Raw genomic sequence first — 20783 nt, forward strand, 5'->3', positions numbered from 1 at the left:
GGGCGCCCGTGGCAAAGGGCGGCGGGCGGCGGGCGTCGCCTATGCTTTTATATTAACTCTGTAAAAATAAATTAATATCAGTTTTGCATTGAATCACTACCAATAAAATATTATAGCAGTAACAGACCAAGGCGCCCATCGAAAACTTTTCAGAAAAAGCTACATTTTAACATTCCACTATGACCACCAAAACAGATCCCAAGAAGTCAATTCCTGGCACTTTCAAACTGTAATAATTGAAAAAAAGTGCGCCTTTGGGTTGGGTGATGGGACCTTTAGATCAATACCGACAAAAAATAACCAGATTTATGATGCATTTTCTGGGTAACAGTTTGACGAGACAGCCGTATGACCACACCCAGATGTTTTTCCCAACATTTGTCACGTTTGTTTTTACCATAAAAGTCCATGTCGGCATACTAAAAAATTTTATTTTCCAAGTCTAGTCGGTTGGTTTTGGTTGTGGTGGTTGTTCAACAGTTTTGTTATATTTTTCACTGTTCCTGTTTGTAGCCGAATTTGGTTGTGTGTATCATTTCGTGGCTTTTTGTCATCATTAATTTTAAATTTAAATTTCGATTAACATTGAGATAAGTCTAAATTAAAAATAATTTTGAAATCGTATCAATTTTACAATATTAAAAATTGAAAAACGTTTGCAATATAAATATTTTTATATTTATACTATGTATAGTTTAGGAAATATCGGTGTACCCTATAAAATTTTATTGACAATAACGAGGCGGACAGTAGTACAGTGGTAAGAAATATTTATGGCTCACACCAGTCCCCCCGAATTTGTCGGAGAACATTTAGCAGGTAATTGTACGCATAGGGTCGGACTTCCGCTGTTTTAGAAATTTAAGGTCTGCGGATTACCGCCACGCGACAACTTTAAATTGTAAATATCTCTTGTTATTGTACTACTCTCCGTCTCGTTATTGGCAAGAAAATTTTATAGGGTACAACGATATTTCCTAAACTATAGAAAAGTTGTTGCTCGCAGCTTCATTTGCGTGGAATTCGCAATTACGACTCATCATTTTTCATACATGATCGTTTTCCGGGTTGGAACCGTGTAAATTGGGTTTTTCGGCTCAACGTTTCGCATACTTTCGTAAGTGGCATCTTCAGGAGCAGGATTAAGAATAAGGCAAAAGAGCACGGTAACTCAGTATGTCAACCATACCAGAGGCGAAACTCTTTTGAGAAATTACACGGTTCCAACCCGGAGAACGATCATGTATTGACTCCGACCGTGCAAGCCTCCGAAATTATCATTTTTCATCTCGTTCACTCCTACCTCCCCAGTGAACCCGTCTGACTTAAAAACTCACGGCATTTCTGCACAAAGTGTCATCCCCTATTTTGTCCCCGTAGGGGCGGAATTTCCAGAAATCTTTTCTGAATGGGCGCTTATGACACAAAAGTAACCTACTGTCCAAATTTCATGTTTGTAGCTTCAGTAGTTTAGGCTTTGCGTTGATGAATCAGTCAGTCTGTCAGTTAAGACAAACACTTTTATATATTAAGATTGATTCATCATAATTTTATGCATGTTTGTTAATAAAAAGTATCTCTCTACAAAAATATGTGATTACAAAACTTTAATTGTTTTTTTTTTACAAAATTTTTTTTAAGGGCGTTGAACAGTAAGTTTGCATCGGGGCGCCTGGTCCCTTAGAGCCGGCCCTGAATATACATACAAACAAAGGTGCACGGGACCTGCTGAACCAACGCGAGAAAAATTTAGACCGGTGCGTGAAAAGCCGAAGTTTCATTTCATTTAAAAATATACAAAATTTGGATTCTAGCATCGTCGCTCTGATGCACCATGGCTCCTGACACCTCTGGAAAATTCCCCATTTCCGGAGGTGCCGAATCCGCACCTATCCATAATGTCTTGTGTTTGAAGTACCTAATTTGACGAATCTCTAAGACCCCTCGTATTTTGTTTTTGAAGTAGTTTGAAAGAATCCCAGGGACCCCTTTTGGTTTGTTTTTGAAGTAGTTTGAAAGAATCTCGGGGATCCCTTTTGTTTTGCTTGTGAAGTTGTTTGAAGGAATCTCACGGATACATTTTGTTTTGATTTTGAAGTAGTTTAAAATCATCTCAGGGACCCCTTTTGTTTTGTTTTTGAAGTAATTTGAAAGAATCTCGGGGACCTCTTGTGTCTGGTTTTTGAAGTAGTTTGAAAGAATCTCGGGAACGCCTTGCGCCTGGTTTTTTGAAATAGTTTGAAAGAATTTCGAGGACCCGTTTTGTTTCGGTTTAAAGTCGTCTGAAAAAATCTCGGGGACCCTTTGTGTCTGGTTTTTAAAGTTATTTGAAAAAATTGCGGACACCTCTTTTGTTTTGGTTTTAAAGTAGTTTAAAAGAATCTCGGCGAGCTCTTGTGCCTGGTTTTTGAAGTACCTAGTTTGAAAGAATCTCGGGGATGCCTTTTGTTTTGGTTTTAAAGTAGTTTGAAAGGACCTGAGAAATCCCTTTTGTTTTGGTTTTGAAGTTATTTGAGCGAATCTTAGGGATCCATTTTGTTTTGGTTTTGAAGTAGTTTGAAATAATCTCAGGGACTTCGTTTGTTTTGTTTTTGAATTAGTTTGAAAGAATCTCGGGGAGCCTTTGTGTTTTGTTTTTGAAGTAGTTTGGAAGAATTTCGAGGACCGCTTCTGCCTAGTTATTTAAAATAGTTTAGAAGAATCTTGGGGATCCTTTGTGCCTGGTTTTTGAAGTAGTTTGAAAGAATTTCGGAGATCTCATGTCTTGTTTTTAAACTAATTTCAAAGAATCTCAAGGACTCAATGTGACTAATTTTATATACCTAATAATCCCTTTTGTTTTCTTTTTGAAGTAATTTGAAAGAATCTCGGGGATGTTTTGTGTCTGGTTTTTGAAGTAATTTGAAAGAATCTAGACGGCCCACTGTGGGTCTTGTTTCTGAAATAATATGAAAGAATCTCGGGGGTCCTTTGTCTTGTTTTTGAAGTAGCTTTAAAGAATCTCGCGAAGCTCCTGTGGGATTTGTTTTCGAAATAACAAGAAAGAATCTCGATGATCCCTTTTGTTTTGGTTTTGAAGTTGTTTGAACGAATCTCAGGGATCCATTTTGCTTTGATTATGAAATAGTTTGAAATAATCTTAGGAACCCCTTTTGTTTCGTTTTTGAAGTAGTTTGAAAGAATCTCGGGAACCCTTTGCGTTCTATTTTTTTAAGTAGTTTGAAAGAATTTCCAAGATCCCTTTTGTTTCCTTTTTGAACTGGTTTGAAAGAATGTGTGGTTTTTGAAATAGTTTGGAAGAATTTCGAGGACCACTTCTGCCTACTTTTTGAACTAGTTTAGAAGAATCTTGGGGATCCTTTGTGCCTGGTTTTTGAAGTAGTTTGAAAGAATTTCGGAGATCTCATGTCTTGTTTTTAAACTAATTTCAAAGAATCTCAAGGGCTCATTGTGACTAATTTTATATAATAATCCCTTTTGTTTTCTTTTTGAAGTAATTTGAAGGAATATCGGGAACGTTTTGTGCCTGGTTTTTGAAGTAATTTGAAAGTATCTAGAGGACCCACTGTGGGTCTTGTTTCTGAAATAATATGAAAGAATCTCGGGGGTCCCTTGTCTTGTTTTTGAAGTAGTTTTAAAGAATCTCGCGAAGCTCCTGTAGGATTTGTTTTCGAAATAACAAGAAAGAATCTCGATGATCCCTTTTGTTTTGGTTTTAAAGTAGTTTGAAAGACCCTCAGGGATCCCTTTTGTTTTGGTTTTGAAGTTGTTTGAACGAATCTCAGAGATCCATTTTGCTTTGATTATGAAATAGTTTGAAATAATGTTAGGGACCCCTTTTGTTTCGTTTTTGAAGTAGTTTGAAAGAATCGCAGGAACCCTTTGCGTTCTATTTTTTAAAGTAGTTTGAAAGAATTTCCGAGATCCCTTTTGTTTCCTTTTTGAAGTGGGTTGAAAGAATGTGTGGTTTTTGAAATATTTTGGAAGAATTTCGAGGACCACTTCTGCCTAATTTTTCAACTAGTTTAGAAGAATCTTGGACATCCTTTGTGCTGGTTTTTGAAGTATTTTGAAAGAATTTCGGAGATCCCTTGTCTTGTTTGTAAACTAATTTCAAAGAATCTCGAGGACTCAATGTGACTAATTTTTGGGAAATTTGAAAGAATCTCGTAGTCCCATGCTTTTGACAACAATTGTCCTAGTAATTTCGGAGATTATCTGTCTACTAAAAATCGGCACAGACGGCAGACAGACGACAGACGACAAACAGACAGAAGTGGGGTACCGCTTTTTTCAAACTCTAGGAGACTTGAAACGTCGAAGAAACATGAAAGTACACTCGGGAACTAAAAGTCTGGTTTAGTGAGGACCGAGTGTCTAAATCGGCATTTTCAGCTTATCCATTTTGTTTATTGCTTACATGCAACAAATTTCAGAAGCTATTAGAAAAGCTAGAATTAATGAATTAATTTTTAACAACATATATCATTTTAATTTACCCCACGCATTATGTCGCATTAGTTTGTTATTAGGACGGATGAGGCTCATGTACTGATGATAATTTATTTAAAACAATGTTAAGAATTGAATCCAAGAAAAGGTAACTGGCAATTCTATCCGTGAAAGTCATATTATCTGTTTTGAGTTTATGACGCATTGACGTAAAAGTCATAAATGAATTGTTTAATATCAACGAATTAATCTTTACTTCAAAACATATTAAACTCACACTTTTATGCTTCCTGAACGTAAGGTAAGGAAGTATTGTAATAAATTCAGACACAAATATACATTTTGGAGACAATTTTGTACTTCGAATCGTATCTGTGAAGTGAAGTTGTGGTGGTATTTTTCTTACCGAAAGAAGGCAAAATAAGTACAAAAACGCATTTCCTCTATTTGAAAAGTGTTGTTTGTGATGGAATTAATTGTCTCGCGCATTGGCAGCACTTGTTGTCAGTCCCTCACCCCGTGTTACGGAAGTTCTGCTTCCGTATTGAAGTAGGGAATATTCGATACAATGAAAGCAGTTGTGTATTTGTTTTTTAATTCAAGCAAACTTTGAATAATTCGAAACCACCCCTAGCACGATTTGTGAATTTTATAGAACGAGCCTGTCGTGGTGTTGATTGACCTTAACAAAGCTCCGCACAAAAGATGGGGGTGTGTGCAGTCTATTCTTTTACGAGATGACACATTTGTTGTGGGATGATTATTGATTTTCAACTTCTTCACGGCCAGATAGTCCAGGAAAGTAGGGCTGTGTGGCGTAGGCACGGGGGTGGGGTAGTTTTGTTATAACAGCATAGTGCAAATCTGTGGCTTTTAATTTTTAGGGATGTCGCCCCAAGCAAGTGCGCTTTAGAAGGGTGAATAATCTGTTGTGTGGCTGCCGCTTCCCTCGAGTCGACTTTTAGACTTTTGCGTTTAGGTGAAATAGTGAGCCTTCAGCAAGAACTAGCGACTGACGTCTAGCTGGATATTAGCGAGATGCAGATGGCCGAGGAGAGGTTGCGGCTCGGAATGACACTGACCTCTCTTTGACCTCACTCCTATATCTTCCGCAGGTCTCCATCTAAAGTAATGGTTGATTGATTCAGATTCGTTTTTTCGATTCTTTTACCGAAGTGCAAATAAATCACAATGAAATAGTGGCGTGCTTAGCTTGGGGTGCATAACAAAGCAGTTCGTGGTTTTTGTGATCCGATTTTTGGCAGGATTTGTCCCTGACGGCTCGCCACAACCTTTTTTACCGCCGACGAATTAACGCGACTTACTTCATATTTATACTTAAAAACTGCCGCTATTAAAACATGCTTAGTTTGAATTGTAAATAATATTTTAATATTTATAATTTCCTGCGCCAATGGTTCACACCAAACTTTCTCATTTGCATCAACGAAAAACTTCATTCCAAAAACTTCACAAATCATTTTTGCCACCGACCGCAACAACCGCCTACAGATAATTGCTCCGGCGACAAAAACCAACTCAAATCCACGCCATCCAAAAAACTACTTACACACAGCGTTCGAGACGGTTCTCGAATATGCGAACATACAAGATTATTAGATTCTCTATTGTTAAAAATCTGTGTTGGTCCAGGAAGTTTGAATCTGCGTCTGCCTTTTGCGGTGTATCGAGTGTCCGCGATGCAGCGAGCGTGAGTTTTCGCGATCTTGTTGAAATTTTGACTTGGTCATAAATCAAAAATGTGAAAGCAGCTTAAACCCGACCCTGTTCTGAATTTGTGTTTGGGTTGAATCATTTAGAACTGCTAACGGTCACATAGTTCGCCGCTATAGATCATCAGGTGGCAATTATAAAATCGGTGATAAATGACAAGCAGCAATTTAAATTATCCGAGAATCGATAAACAGTAATGAGTGCGACTGGTCCCGAGTGGGTTGGAGTAAAAAGGGCGAAACTGGTAAATGAATTAAAGACAGGCGCCCTTATCCAGTTCGGTTTAGTTTTGATATTCAGATAATGAAGAGTTTTCTTTATGTTCAGTTATTTTTAGTCTTAACAAGTTCTTAATGAACGGTTACGCAATTTCGCGGTTATATTTATTATTATTTGTCACGCAGCTGGTGTTTTTCAACAATTAAAGTTTGCTACATTAGTAATTACTGAGGAGTTGTAAGTAACACTTGTCCTTAATTGTCTCTGGTACGACGAACATTTTATTATTTATTCGTAGTCGTGCGTTTCGTCTGCTCGCAAGCCGATGGAACGTTCTTAATTGACTAATTACGGCTTGTCACTGCCGACTCCTCTCTAGATTGATATGCCTCACTATTTTCGGCAAAAACCTAACCAACCCTTTGCCGCCGCCGCGTTTCATCACTCTTCCCCAATTTTATTACCTTTGTTACCCTTCTTAATACTCCTCGATACAAGAACAGAGGTCTTCATGTCAACGAGGGTAACACCGAACCGACGCTCGACTTTATTCCATTACTCGAGATTGTTTTTAAATTGAAATGACTTTGCTTCAAAGATAAAGATAATGACATGCCAGCCTGTCATCTTATTATTATTTATCGTATTACTTTGTTTTTAAACTGCGCACTTCTTATCACAAGTCGATACGACAAGGACATTCTCGCACCACTATGACGCAACCACGCATTGCCAGACAATTTCCTTCAACTCCACTCTTTCACCAAGAAAACGCTTCATGTTAAGCGTAAAATCTCAAGCTATTCCATAGCGAGCTTCGCTCGCTTCACCGCGATACGCAACCGTGAATAAAAGCCAAACACCATATACATACACTTGTTTCTACAAAAACTACAAGAAGAGAAATATTTGCTTTCAGGATTATACTCTCCAACTCCCTTGTCTCCATTAAGCAAAACAAACATTTGGATTCTGTGTTTCTAATGTGTTAATTCCACGCCGTAACGGCCTGCTTACCACTATAACAGAGTGATTTAAAAAGGTTAGACAGTAATTCCCGTCCCTTGTAAAGATTCGCGATTTACTGACGTCATCAAATTTTTGGTGGGGACGACAGACAGACGAATCACCAACAGACAGATAGACAACACGCGATGGACAACGGAAACGGAAGACCCACTTTTGCATATGCTACAAACAGTGATTCTACTGTTTGTTTTTAAGAATGCCGAGCGTATTTGAAGAAAATACCATTTGAATAATAATAGATAATACGTTTTAAGTAAGACGATGAGTCAGCGAGTTCGAATCTCACGCGAGAAAAATTTTGACGGCTGGTTCTTGGAACGATGAAAAGAGTAAGCGGTGAGAGTATTTTTCGAAATGTAGTATTATGTGAGCAATTTGGCTAAAGAATCGATTAGCGGAGATTCCAAGGAGGTTAAGAGCGCTCACGGTGCGAAGGGCGACGTGCTCAAGAGTCGCCGTCCTATTCTCGGGTATCGTAAAGATAAGCATCACAATGAGTGTTATACGAGATCTTTTTATATAAAATATAAGGGCATCATGTTGCAATTGGACAATCTGCATAAATCTATTGTTAACCGCAGGAGGGACGTAGTGGAAAAGACGAGGTACAAACATTTGCCCTGTACGAGGGGAGCTGGTCGACAGATATCGGGGATTAATGCGTGCCAATTATAGACACAATTCCAATGTAATGCGGCAAGTGAAATGCATAAATCTTTTTCTTTATTTCGAGGCAACGGGCTATTTGGTGTTTATTTTTTCCCGGAGTAATGGCTTTCAATTTCTACGAAATATGTTGCGCAAGTTGTCATCCGCGTTTTGGAATTTATTGCGCGGAGAGGTGTTAGTGGCCAGCGTCGGGAAAAGACATAAATGTAATCTTATAGTGATAAGATTTTATAGTCCCAATTGTCGACGGCTGTAGAAGGCATAAAACTACTTTGTATACAAAATTTTCACATTAGCCACTTGTATCAACGCCAAGTAATATACGACTCGTGTTTAGAAAATTTACGACGGGTGTACACCGCGGTTTTATTTAGTTTCCAAAGCAAAATTACTTGCTTGGCAGTCGTCGTAAATATATGCATGTCGGAAAAGAGGGAAATTCGATAAAAATCTTTCCCACGTTGTCGGAAAGGAGATGGATCGATAAATTAAAGAAGGTTAATATCGCGGTAATGAGAGGAAATAGGCGGCTTCGTTAAAGTCTGTACCCAATTATCAGACGTATCAACAACAATATTCTGAGATAAAGCCCGAAATGATGGATTATCATGTCTTCGATCCGGTCGATCGACAAAAATGTAATGAGGAGCTAAATAATTTTGGCGTTGTAGTGAGGTACCCGGAGTGTGTGGACCACGACAGTGAAAAGGCGTATCGCCGAATTCACGACGACTAGCACTGGCATTGTAGTCGAGCTATTAGCAAGGATTTATAGCAATCGTAACATAGTCGTCTATCGTCCACCGTCTAGGCCAAGATCTAACATGTGACTGGAGGACCGGAAATCCGACAAATTAGAGAGCCACCTCTAATTCTGGTCCGTGCGATAAGTGGGACAGCATTTTGATATTAGCCCGGCAACGACAATATCCCATCCCCCCGACGCAATATGTTACACGTGACTAATATCGGGACTTTTTAGGGAGCTTTCCCTTTTCAAATTCGCATAACGCAAGACCACGAAGGGGCGTCCGACTTACTAATTCGACAACGCGAATTGTTGCGTTTATGTCGTTCAAAGGGCATTTAAAAAAGACACGTTTACTAGATGACTTTTTACCTTTGAGGCCAAAAGGTCACCGGGGGTTAATTCACGGGATTTATGGCCCAAAAGGGACAATTTATCTGTTAATATACTAAAATATAACCTTTCCATAGGTCAAACGCTATTTTCCGAACACGGTTTACGACCTAAACTTTAACTTCACTTTCTTATCAAACATGGGATTATCACGCGGTATGCTCAACCTAACTATCCGCATTATCTTAATAACCGGAAAAAAACATAACGAGATCACTTTGCCAGCATTCCGAACTCGATTTAATGCACGGATTCCTCCGAATCGGAGATCAGATCTCTAATATCGAATTATTGGGATTATCCATGTCAGCACTAAGCGATTAGACCCCGGAATCTATACCACTCCATGCGTAAATTTCAAACACCGGCCTCACTTTTCCTAAATCTGTTTCAAAAACCCAGCTGGTCACTTTCTCTTAATTGCTCCGGTCCTTGCCATTCATTTTGTATTCAGATTATTGTTTGCGCTGGCTAATGCTAAGCAAGCAATTCGTTATGTATGATAAAGGGCGTCACATTCTACCAATTAACTCGCGCAAAATTAGGAATACAATATCGCCTCCATGCCCGATACACTACAAACTCACCCTTCGATAATGATTACAAGCTACAAATTCTACACAAATAGTAATCAAAACTAAAACAAAGACGATTCGTCTTACAATAGACGTACAAAGGGCTCGCCGTTTACATCGCCACAGCGACGCATAAGTTTTGTGTGTCCTGATAGTCTAGTGGTCAAAATACTCTCGCGGTTAACTTCGTCACAAGAACGCATATGTCGTTAGTGTTGTGTTACACAGCAGAATTATTCAATCATCACCAAAAAAGTGTTGATTGCATAACGAACGAAAAATTTGGCGACATGTACTGGGTTCGCTGCAAAGTCTGGAGCAATTTTTCTCATCATCTCCGCTACCTGCGCATGCAAACTACAACTACGGACCTTGTAATGAAGGTTTTGAAGCAAACTGTAGACATTTAAATAGCAATGAACCAGTTTAAAGCAAAAAAAAAAAATTAAAGTGTGGTTACATCACAGTTATTAAAGAAAAATTTGGGTGTGGAGAAATTTGCTGCACGCGAATGATACCAAGTGCATTTTCTGCGAACTACAATTCAATAAATGTGTTTGTTATTATAATTCGAACGGATGTTTGACGACGTCCTTTGTGCGACCAAGTGTACTAGAATTGATGATGATCCGGATTCGGCACGTTTGTAATGTAGGCGTCCCGTAAGTGAAGTTAGAATTGATTAATCAAAATTTCGCGATTGATATAAATAATCGAGAGGCAAAAAGTGGAATGAAATATTAACCGTCAGAATTAGTTCCTGGTTGTAAAAACAATCCGAGATGTGAGAAACATGTGGTAAGAGCTTGAACACGACCCGTCCCTACAATATTTGCTTTGATCTACCGCTCCTCGAGTTACGCGCGTTTTAACATTGATTTATTTTTTCCACGTAGTAATTACATAGTTATGGATTTGAAGATTGTCGGTTTTGCTTTCGGCCGAGCGGAAAAGTGGAGTGCGAAAAAGCTCCATGGGCGATTGATGATGTCCGCGTTAATCTGCTAATGTGGCCATAAAGGCCGGCAGCATCCCCGCATATTTATTAAAACGTAAAAATATCGTAAAACTCATCGATCTGAGATAGCAGTGAGTTATTCGTGTCGGCACCCCATCCGTGGGGCGACAAGACCGGTGTTTAGTTATTCAGCGGCGGCGTGTATATAATTTAAATTGAAATCTTATCTGTAGGGCACGACCTTTGGCTGTTTTGGGCCGGCGGGCGGCCACTAATCTCCTCCAGCAATGGGCTAAACTCGGAAGCGCAGTCGGATTTGGCGCGTCGTGGGTGCACGTGGACCACCAAAATGGCGAAGGGTTACCAGACAAAGGGCACACTTTTCTGTGCCCGTAAAAGCCGGCGCCCATGGACTCGAGTATGCAGCGGGGAGTGCATTCGCGGCTTGTGGCTCATGGACTCTGATGGCCCCAGGCCTCGGGCGTACCAGCGAGTCACGACCTTTCGTAACCTAACCTGCTTACCAACTTCACACACGAGAAGTCCTGCTCACATAGTACAACATTGGTCTTTGCCGTTCTCCGCCCGGACTTGTCCAAAATAAGGACCTTACTGCCGGTTTATCGGCGCGCAGCGGCGACAAGGTAACTGTAAAAGCGATTCGCTTACCTTGATGGCCCTCGAACGAGCAAGACGGTGCCACGGCTAAAATATGAGCCTTTTTTGAATATTAAAAAGTGCCTCTGTTCTGTTATACGTCGTCTGTTACGATCCTGGCTGCGGAAAACCATTGACCACGATGGAATAGGTCAAAGTTGACGCAGGTGTTCGTCTAATACCGGTGCGCAATTCTAGATGCTTGTTCTCGTTTTGCTTTTTACAACGCATTGTCTATTTGGGAAAATCGAGAAAAACACGAGCTAATTATGCATTCTAACTGATGCAAGGATAGATCGTTGTCGGCGAATTTAAATACCTCCATGTGTGACGATTCAAAGACGAGAGCCATATGATAGTGCGGAAGCTGATGATCGTCTTAAACAAACCCATTAACACTTACTTTGTTACTTATATTGCGCGTTTCTAATTATTATTCTTGAAACTATTAACAACGACCATATGATGACTCTAATTGCGGCTATTACGTCCATTATACTAATATTTTCAAACTTAATTAACCCCAACACGTTCGTCCTTTTTTTTTTTTGAACAACTCGAGTGGCTGGTGAGCAAAACTGCTTCGATTACTCCTAGTTAACGCGCCTTTTGTCTTAAACCTTGCAGGGACTTTTCTGTCGCCTCGTCCGGTTTTATTGATCGTCTGTCTGGGTGCACTATTCATAATTAATTATACAAACTTATCTCGGTTTTGAAGTGGCGATAGCCTATATTGCGGAATACAAGAACAGCAATTGTGTGAAAGGTAACGAAAAGGGCTCGACTGAAGGGGTAACGCAGGAAGAACTGATAATGCAAGAGTCCACAATGGTGACCACGTCAGAGACAATTTTAACAATGCATTGTTTATCAAAGCTGTTGCAACTATCACACACTACATCTCTGTCGGGCGCGAAACCCGAAACAATACACTTTATATATAATGTTGTAAATTTCTAATTAAAACTACCACTCACCCGTCGTAAAAAGGACTATGGCTTTAAGGCATGAATATTCTGCTGAATCGACGTGAAGGGCTTTTAATTTTTCTACTTGTTCCTGTGGAAGAAAATTAATAGTAGTAACACAATCGTCGCAAATCCATACTGTACCTGAAATATCCTAATGTGATCCATAAATTGGACAACCCGATCTGCACACATTGGCGATGCGTGGAGACCAGCTGCTGCTATCAGTGGCGCCACGTGGAGTGGCATCGAACACTGACTAGCATTTAAAACAAATAATTCAGACCACACTAGCCGAAGAAGTGCAACCTGTAACACGAAACCGATCAGAACCGACGAGGTTTCTACTTTTCGCAAATACCTGATCTGTAACCTGCAGGTCGGGAAAAAAGGGGATGTTCCTGGCCCATTCCACCGCCGAAAACAGGAGTCTTGCTGCCAACTCGCAGATATTGTCTATGCCCATGATGTTGTTGGCTTGTATGCACTGCCCGTATCGGCTGGTGGGATAAGGTTCCGCCCTCAGTAACAAGGATATGTAACTACTCAGGTAAGTGTGGTTACTGAGAGATGACGTTACGGAATCTGTGGAATTAAGGAATTGATTTGATAAACCTGGAAGAGCTGGCTGAGACGGGGGCACTCGACCTCGCTGGACGGCTGCAAAAATTCCAAACCCATCAGGGATGTTTTAAAGCGGAAACATAATCTAATCATACGACAGCTGTGTGATTGTGTTTAGCATTTTTACGGGTAGACAAATCACTGGTTATGGCTAAAGTTTCAGATGTGTTTCACTTGAATTAATTTATTCTACATTTAACAATAATCTTTGACCTTGTCTAACCTGCGGGAGGAAGTAAACAAGACTATGAATCGTAAGAAAAGCCGCCAACTTTCCCCGACAGGATGCCAAGACGGTTTTGTTGGCCCCAAACCAATTTTATTCAATTTAGGCATTTGTCAGCGGCATAAATTAAAAGTATCCAACTTGCGTGGATTTAGTTTTGGCTGCACGATTTCAGACCTTGAGGTTTAGGTGCTTTCTGGAAAACATTAAACTGGTTTCTAAATTGGCTGAGTTTTTCTTGTTCTTTGTTATTATCTTTCAAATCGAGAGTTTTAGACAAACGCAACATTTTTATTTCGTTCATGCAAACAAAATTATATAGTTCTGGAATTTTAAGCAACCTTTTACTACATTTTCAACCACAAACAGAATATGTAAAGAACTACACAGAACAATTATTAAAATGGAAATTTCAAATTTTAAATATTTATAACTTTCGAATTGTAACTTCAAACTTCGTACTTTAGGTTTAAAAATAACCGGAATTATGTACCAAGTTGTTGAAATTTCGGTATTAAAAAATTCATTTTCCACTTCTGAAAGTGAAAGCTTTGACATTTAAGTCTGTGTGCTTTGAGACGTGGAAAATGAAGCTATGAGACTGAAACGATGAAGTTTTATTTACGATTGTCACCACTCTTATTTGACTGACAAAAAGATGGATTATTCATAAATACGTTGTAGATTCGTTTTAATGTTGAAGCCTGACACACCGAAAAGCTTGAGTTTTTAATCAAAAAGCTTCGGGACTTAAAAGCTGGATTCGTGCCTGAGTGGAGGCAACACATTTCGGTGTAAAAATTTAGAGCTTCGGTTTTTAATCTTGAAATCTGGAGTTTTCAGCGTTACAAAATTAGAGCTTTGAACCTAGAAACTTTGAAATTTAAGTTCTGAAAGCTAAGAACATTGGCGGTATGGAAAGAAGCTTTGAGAACAAAAAGTTTATTTTTCAGATTTAGTGACAAGGCAAAGAAAGTGTATGTGATGCAAATTATAGTTCTAAAAACATTGGAGCTTTCAAAACACTAACTATAGAGTTTTAAGTTCTAAACCACAAAGCTTCGAGATTTGCGAAATGTAAAAATGTTACACTTTCATTTTAGCACAGATTTAGAATTGAGCTTAAATTTTTGAAGTATTTAAAATCTGGAGTCTCAGTCATATCTCGTTGCACTAGTACCTGGAGTGCCTTAATCCCTCGCCTTAACTCTGGTCCAATCTGATAATTGCAAACTTTGCATAAATTTTAGCTCTCCTTTTTTATTTACATTCCAATTTTAAAATGCATCAAATAAAAACAAAGGTGAAACGTGACGTGCAATAAATAGAAAAAAAGGTCACTGCAAAAATAAAACATTTTTTTTTAAATTCGCAACTTTCTCCGGCAGATCCATCTGGAGAACGTTTTTTTTTTTGGCAGCGTGCTGGCGCGCCCCGAGCCTCGATTATTGTCAATCGATTAATCAATAATTTACGGCGTAATTAATTAATCGCTTGATCGATTAGTGCGACGCTTTGTTGGGTGATTAATCGAGCGCTCAGTCCGATTATACAAGTAGTCGAGGTGATATCGACACACATAATCGATCGGAAAAACATGAACAAGAAGTGACTAATCCTTGTTAAGACAACACGATTGTCAAGCCCGCTCTCCGAGAGCGATTAATAAAACTTTGATACTGATAAAGGTTTTTCGGGTAAGCTGTCAAAGTTAATTTGCAAAGAAGAAGACATGAAAACAAATTGAAAAACAGGTTCTCGCTGCAAATTATATATGTCTAGTTGTTTGGAATGCAGTTTTTTTTATTTTGACACACTTCAAGCCACATTAAGGATGACTTTAGTTTGATTCATCAATGCTTTTACGCTGGAAATTTGTACTTCACACCTTTTGACGCACCGAAACCGAGAGGATCTTAATCGGGGGGGAATAAAGGCGAAGTTGGAGCGTTGTCGTAACAGATACGACCTAAAGGCAGCATTATATGGGCGATCCTTTCAAGCGAAATTCACCTTGTCTTCTTTATAATGCGCCACACCGTTGACGATCGCGACTAATTTAAGAACTTTGACAATGGGGTTGCGAAACGTGACGTCAGTTGGGACCAGTGAGCTGCTTTGATGGTGAACGTAAAGACGTAGGAACTGAATGACTAATAGCACGAACAAAATTGCCACTCAGTTGTATATATTAATTTAAGTGTCGTATGCGCATGCTCGGTAGAGAAATCTCGTACCGGCATAATTATAGTTTACATCAGTGTTCCAAAATTTCCAATCATCGAGCAGTTGCTTTATCATTGTAAATACATGGCAGTCATCCCATGGAGTGTTTTTATTGATAATAATCAGCTCTCTCTCGACCAAAACTTCTGAGGTCAAACTGATGTTTTCAAGGATACGCTTTTTGCCACAGCTACGCTTCTCATTTATAACTTTTTTTCCATTTTCGTCACAATACAATCAAATTTTATATGACAAAATAAATTTTGAGTATGTACTAGCACGTGATTGATTTCAAGTGCCAAAAAGAAAAACACACAATGAAAATACCACTGATTTTAAAAAACTCTGTTGTAGAAAAAAATTTGTGTGTAGAAAGTCGAGTTTGGCTAGTTGTTATGGCAGGTGTAAATAATCGACTTGATTGCATATAAGATGGGCGAGCCCGAGTCGCAAAGGTTATATCAACGCAATCGGTACTTAAAAATCGAGAGAAGTATCGGAGGCGATGGGCAGGTATAAGTCTAGATAGTGGTTCTTGGTCGATATCAAAGTCCATCAGCATCTCAAGAACCATAACGTATAACGAATAACACACCATTAATCAAGCTCCACGGCTGTCTAAGATCATTTATATAAACCGTGACGTTTGAATTAACATTGATTGCTGTTCAACTTTTTCAAATTTTTTATGACGTGTACATTATTGTATTGGCTATTAATAGCCACAAATGTCACAAATTCACAAATAAACATGACTGACATGTGTTGGCCGACACCGGCCCAGACGTGCTATTAAAAACTCTCCCTCCGCTGACCACGCGTCTAGAATACCCCACATTTTTATGGTTTTACTTTCGACTAGCAAGATTCTAATTCCGTGCCTTCTAGCGTTTTGATTCGGAGAATTCGAAAATGCAGGTTTACACTTTCAATATGCGTTTGTTGCGAGGATCCCCAAAAAGTGTTTATTCGTTACCTCCAAAAAATTGATGACGTCATGTTAAATTTTATTACGGAAAACTTACTTAAAATACGTGTTTAACTGCAGTTTAACAATCCATGCATATTTTTATTTTAATTAAATTCGCAAAATCAAACTTATCGGGGAAACTGTATCCATTTTCTCCTTTAAATCAGTTGGAGTGCGCAATTCGTAAACGTCATGAACACCAATCAGCACGTATCGGACGCAAAATGCGCAGTCGTCGTTTGCGCAATAGGTGCATGCGCAACATCAATACGACAGTGACAGGTAACTTTTTTAAAAAGACGGCTTATTGTAATCAACTGTAGTTTTTTCTATGTATAAAATATATAAATATATGTTATTAGTGACAATTCTTTATGCATTTTTTGGCACTTTTATTTCTTTTCCCAAAAGTATATCGTTTTTTGTGATTCAGTAATCTACTTCTGATTTATTTAATACATCCCTTTTGTTAAATTGATGACGTCATCGTACAGAACAGGTACTGTTCGTTTATTTTTTGAAATTCCTCAAAGTGACCTACAAAAATTGTCTGTGTAAAGCAGTTAAATATCTCAGAAACTGGTTATCTGATTTCCCTGAAATTCCGGGAACACGTTGACGTCATGATGAATGTTGCGTTGCACCTATCGAAAAGTAGATGACGTCATTTGCAAAAGTTTTCAATTCCACTTTCTTTGTGAGGAAGTATTCAGGCGGTACTTTTCTCGTTGTCCGTTGTTTTAAAAAATGAGTAGTGGTACTGCAAGGGCGAGGGTGGTTCTGTGTGAATAAGTTTCGAGATTTTTTGATCGTACGCGAGTACGTATAGTAGAGTACCATCGCCGTTCGGTGTTGGTCTCTGGTCGCTGCTCGCTCGGTAAGGCTACAGGGTCAGGGTCAGGTAAGGTCATTTCCCACGATAACCGCATTCAGCATAGCAACCTAAGACTTCAGAATCAGAATTATAATCCAACTTCCACGCAAAAACATTTTCACACTTTTGGGAGCAAAATTCGTGCGAGTACTGGGCGCGTTCAAAGGTTAACAGGTCAACTGATTCACTCGGAACTAGCTCATGGTGCCTAAATATCTCTACCATAAACGTTAAATAGACAAAAGAACGCCAAAGGCATCCCGATGAGACCCAGCAATGCGCTCGCTCACGATATATCAATGGGATCTGGAATACTCGACACGTGCTTCGAATTCTTCAATATCCGCGATTCATTCCAATGGCCGGTACTAGCGACAATTAACTATATGGAAGAATGAAGATGATGGGAACGCGCGACGGAGACGGAGCTAACGGGAAATGGGGTACTGAGAGAAAAATACGAGAGACAAATAGACGAGTGCTTTCTGTGTTTCTGTATCTGCGATTAATACAGCCTGTTTGCGGACATGTTTATTTTGAACACGTTTGTTGACGATGATTTATCGGTACTACAACGCAGTGTGCAAATTTTACATGTCGTTATATAACTACAAATGAAACTCGGAGGACTGCAATATTTTACTGAAAACTTGCGTAACTGGAAACGACAGCGTGACGGATAACCTCACTTTGAAGGCGATTTTTGACCGAGTTTCTGTCTTCAAGATGGCGCCTAAGCGAAAAGGACTTAGATTTTTGCAAAAAACAAACTTTTTGTTGTCGCATGTTTGATGAAGCGAAATTTTTGACTCCAAAAAACAAAAAATTCCAGGTTTTGTAATTTCATAGATAGCTTCAATTTTGACGTTTATGCATAAAGTAACATATGCGCTCTCGGACAAAGGTCACAGTCGCCTAAAATTGGTGTCATATGTAAAAGCTGTCGCTTCGAGATATTCTCTGCTTTTTTATTCTACGTCTAAATTTCTATTGTTTAATTTTACGTCGCCGGTGTAAGCCAAGATTATTTTAAAGAATGTCTGATTTCATGTTTTCTCGCTTTCGCAGCATGTAGGATACGAAAACGTCGGTCCCCGCTCCGTAAAATCTTTCTATCCATCTCAAAAGTTTCCATGGATACACAATAGGTGTTACATAATTATATATTCTCTGGCATGATTTATCCTCCCCACCGAAATCTGATGACGTCACCTAAAAAATTATTGTGTGTTCAAGCAAAACAATACTGTGTTTCGGCAAATGCCAAAAGTTTGGATTTTGGACTTAAGCGGTGTAAAGTTTTATTGGAAACGTTTAGGTTGTACTTTGACGTTTCATCGGCAGTTTATACGTTTACAATGTCTATTCTATACAATTAACATAAATTAAAAAACAAATGAAACTGTAGACCCGCGCTGTCACAAAAACATGCTTGTCATATAACAAGGACAAAATTAACATCTGCTTTCAAAAATCAAACCTATAGTGTTTGCAAAAGGAAGAGCCAAAATTTAACATACAACAGGTTACATGCAAATGGATTAGCAACTACATCATCGTGACGGGTCATCAAAAGATATAGAAAAAAAAATTAAAACATAAAATTCGGAGATAAAGATCCACGCTGGTCACGAAACACTTTAGTGAATGAAAGCAAATTAATGATGGTGTTGGTATCTTTCGGAAGAAACGATTTTATTATGCTCCATGTAATGGTTACATAGTCCTCAAGGTTAAGTTTTTCATTGACGTACGACGTTAATTTGTCTTCCGTCTGCTCTAGTTTGCGTCCAATATCGTACTTCTACTCTTTGTTTCTGGTTCGAGATTAATTATTGGGGGTGGAGAAGCCTCAAACTGGAGTAATTTATGTATGGGAGTGAGCCTGAGACGGCGGTACGATGTCATTTAAAGTGGAGGTCGTCTGAGTATTTTATAGCTTGGCTTGGAATATGAGTTGACCCCTGGTTACAAAACGTGAAATCATGGTGTCACCCTACAGCTCAAATTTCTCGTTTATGAACCAAGTTCCAGTAAAATATTACCGGCCATAAGAACAGTAAGAAAACATTCCCCAAGTAGTTACCGTAATTAAATTAATGTAGTGTAGACAAGATTGCCGTCTTCTGTGTCCCACGGTCTTCCTCATGTCGGAAAACTAATGGCCCCAATTCTACGAAATTCATTTCGACCATGAAAACTTTCATATTCGACAATAAAAATGCTCAAGCGCGACGACAACTCCGGGTTCTCATTTCTCTTGACAAGATACAACGTAAGACCTGAATTACCCGGACGTCAATCCTGGCTACACATAAAAAAATAAACACGTACTTAATTATAATTATTAACAGTTATTAGTAGAGTGGCTAAAGCACTGTGTTCTTATGAGCAATTGGAGCTAGTAGGCTTCGAACATAAACATCTAGGGTTCCTACATATTGCATTAAGATCAGTCATGCAGGTACTGTATTTGGTATCATATGTTAGACAGCACAGTTTTGTGTAACTGTAAGATCAAAAGAGACGGCCGCTCGCTTCGCTCGCTCTTAATTCTTTTTTATTACTAAATATCTATATTTAGACACCGGGAATCTATAAATAAACACAATCGCGACTGGTGTTTGCATTCAATTTCAGTTTTGCAATAACACAATAGAGAAAATTAGTAGAATACATTAAAATTTAAAATGTCTACGTCAACATGAAGACTTTAACATTTAACGCATGTCCTGCAAATGAATAGTGTGTGATTACCGGTTTAATTTTTTGTAACCTCAACGGCCACTTTTAATCACTAAAACATGAAAGGAACGCTCTTTATTAGTAAAAAAAGAAGAAATTGTGCAAATAAAAATTAATCCAACCTGAAAAATCGAAAACTTGACAAATTTTAAACTCGAAAAACCGAAATATCGAGAAATCGAAAATTCGAAAAATCCGAAAATCGAAACATCAAAAAATCGTAAAATCGAAAACATGGAAAATTGCCAAATGTAGAATTTAAAAAATCAAAAAATTGAAAATCGAGAAATGGCAAAATTGAAAATTTAAAAATTCGAAGAATTGGAAAATCCCAAAACTGACACATCGAAAAATTGATAAATCGATAAAACTGAAAAATCTAACTGAAAAATCAAAAAACCAAAGAATTGAAAATCTGGAAAATGGAGGCGAAAAATCGAGAAGTGGAGAAATCGAGAATTAAGAAAATCAAAAAATCGAAAAATGGCTAAACTGAAATATCGCAAGTTTAAGAAGTTGAGATATTAAAAAATCGAGAAATCGAGAATTTTAAAAATCCAAAAATTGAATCGAAATATTGAAAAATTTAAAAATTGAGAAACCGAAAAAATTGAAAAACTGAAAAATCCTAAAACTAACATAAAAAAACTGAAAAATCGAGAACTTGGAATTAAAAAAATTGAAAAGTGGAAAAATCGAGACACCGAAAACCGAAA

The 20783-nt window shown here is 38.4% G+C and overlaps 1 protein-coding gene across 4 annotated transcripts in view; it reads right to left on the reverse strand.

The window, feature by feature from the left end:
* The window catches only part of LOC135141335 (steroid receptor seven-up, isoforms B/C), a 40563-nt gene that overhangs the window by 8878 nt on the left and 10902 nt on the right, over positions 1-20783 (reverse strand). For 2 of the 4 annotated variants that reach the window (XM_064072344.1, XM_064072345.1), the window contains exons 3-5: positions 12764-12987; positions 12547-12711; positions 12412-12493 (exon numbers count right to left, since the gene is read on the reverse strand). In XM_064072344.1, coding sequence (XP_063928414.1) covers positions 12412-12493; positions 12547-12711; positions 12764-12987 — 471 coding nt within the window. Of the gene's footprint in view, positions 1-12411; positions 12494-12546; positions 12712-12763; positions 13063-20783 lie in introns of all 4 variants that reach the window. The other 2 variants (XM_064072342.1, XM_064072343.1) reach the window with 1 other exon arrangement.

Source organism: Zophobas morio, unplaced genomic scaffold, assembly GCF_036711695.1.
Source record: "Zophobas morio isolate AGI-343-1 ecotype UQ-CSIRO unplaced genomic scaffold, CSIRO_AGI_Zmor_V1 ptg000044l, whole genome shotgun sequence".
In the NCBI taxonomy this organism is placed as follows: Eukaryota; Metazoa; Arthropoda; class Insecta; order Coleoptera; family Tenebrionidae; genus Zophobas; species Zophobas morio.